Genomic DNA, 1,803 nt, shown 5'->3' on the forward strand with positions numbered 1-1,803 from the left:
GGACGATGAGCTTTGGGAAGCTTTGGAGATAGCACAGTTGAAAGATGTTGTAGGCGGCCTCAACAAACACTTGGGTAAGCTGGATTTATCATACATATGATTTAATTGTGTCAGTCTAATATTCATCTGTTTGACAATACCATTTCCTCATCATTTGATTTTAATACAAATGTGTGAAATTATCAACTTTTTTCATAGCACTTTACATTAAACATTTTCAAGTGTGACTTTGTGTTTATATACTCATATTTAGATTCTGATGTATCAGAAGAAGGGGAGAATTTCAGCGTTGGTCAGAGACAACTATTTTGTTTAGCTAGGGCATTTTTAAGGAAAGCCAGGGTCCTCATTATGGATGAAGCTACGGCATCGATAGATATGAAAACAGTAAGTATAAGATATTGATAAAGGTTGTCTCCACTGTTACATTTGCTCAAACCAATTGTGTTTCCCACGTCGTCAGACAGTATCAAAGTTAACTTGAATTTCATTGAAAATAATGATGCCAGACGGACAGACAGAGACAGACAGACGAACAGACGGTAAAGATATTTGGAAATGAGTTTCTATGTTATAGTCTTGTCTTGATGTAACTTTTTCTATTGTATTTCTTCGTATGTCCCATAGGATGCCATACTACAAAATGTTGTAGCTACAGCTTTTGCAGACAGGACTGTGTTGACTATCGCGGTAAGTACATTTTTCTGTAAATAAAAGGGAAGGCTTGGTCTGATAGGAGAACAAAAGAGTCGTGCATGTAGCTTAATTAGTTGAGTAATAATGTGTTTATCGTTTGGATTCCGGCCTTGAAAATATCTATATAGTATATGAAAATTTCGATGTCACTTTCTTTCTGTCGCTACGAAAACAACTTCCACAGCAAGACTATTAATACCTCAAGGTAACTGCATCAAGTGGAGTTAACATTTATTTTTTGAAGTTGTTTCAAATACACTATAACATACATGTATATGTGCATACCAAACATTCTAACTAAAGTTATGTTTGCATCTCTAGCATCGGATATCAACCATCGCAGACTCTGATACAGTTCTGGTATTAAGTGAAGGGAGAGTTGTCGAGTATGGGTCACCCAAGACACTATACCATAGTGAGGGAAGCTTGTTTTCAGCGTTGCTGAAAGGAAAGTGACTCCAATAATTTACCTGAGATGTTCTGCATCAAAGAATTGCACTACAAGAACATTTCTATTGAAAGGTATATCGCCCTACCAGGCTAAATCTGTATTAAACACAAAATGATGGTAGAAATGAAGAAAAGTACATTGAAGTTGACATTGCACCGTTTTAATTCCAGTTGTAGCTACAAATAGTACTGATCACATGTCGAAGTTTACCGTGGCTGAATCCATAGTACATTAGGAGTATATTTGATGAGAAATACTTGACCATTTGTTATCCTACGAGATATGCGGTATAAATGAACAACGCAAAATACCAAGTTTTTACATTGAAACTTATTGATATGCAAGTAATAAATTATAAGGTAATTGCACTTTAGTCGAGAAGTGTAAACACATTGACAAATCCAACCTGAGCCTGTCAGTGAGGATGTTCAGAATGGACTCTAGAGGGCTATTGGAACGATATAGCCCCTACAAATATCAAGCTGTAATATCAAGATAGGATTAGATTGTGATTTAAACAATGTGACAGAATGTTCACAAAATTGCATTCAGATGCCAATAAAATGTTTGATGTGTTACTCTCTGATCTCCGCACTTAGCTGACAGATCATGTAACTATACTAGAATTACTGTCTTATCTCCACTTTAGGGAATTA

General features: G+C 35.8%; 1 protein-coding gene across 1 annotated transcript in view; it reads left to right on the forward strand.

Annotated features, from left to right (window-relative positions):
* Positions 1-1,482, forward strand: part of LOC144453907 (ATP-binding cassette sub-family C member 8-like) — a 20,173-nt gene extending 18,691 nt beyond the window's left edge. The window contains exons 27-30 of the mRNA XM_078145298.1: positions 1-74; positions 254-387; positions 628-690; positions 1,018-1,482. The exon at positions 1-74 is cut by the window's left edge and continues 30 nt beyond it. Of these exons, the coding sequence (XP_078001424.1) occupies positions 1-74; positions 254-387; positions 628-690; positions 1,018-1,152 (406 nt within the window). The 3' untranslated portion in view covers positions 1,153-1,482. The remainder of the gene's footprint in view (positions 75-253; positions 388-627; positions 691-1,017) is intronic.
* Positions 1,483-1,803: the final 321 nt, after the last annotated feature.

Source organism: Glandiceps talaboti, chromosome 1, assembly GCF_964340395.1.
Source record: "Glandiceps talaboti chromosome 1, keGlaTala1.1, whole genome shotgun sequence".
NCBI classification, from domain to species: Eukaryota; Metazoa; Hemichordata; class Enteropneusta; family Spengelidae; genus Glandiceps; species Glandiceps talaboti.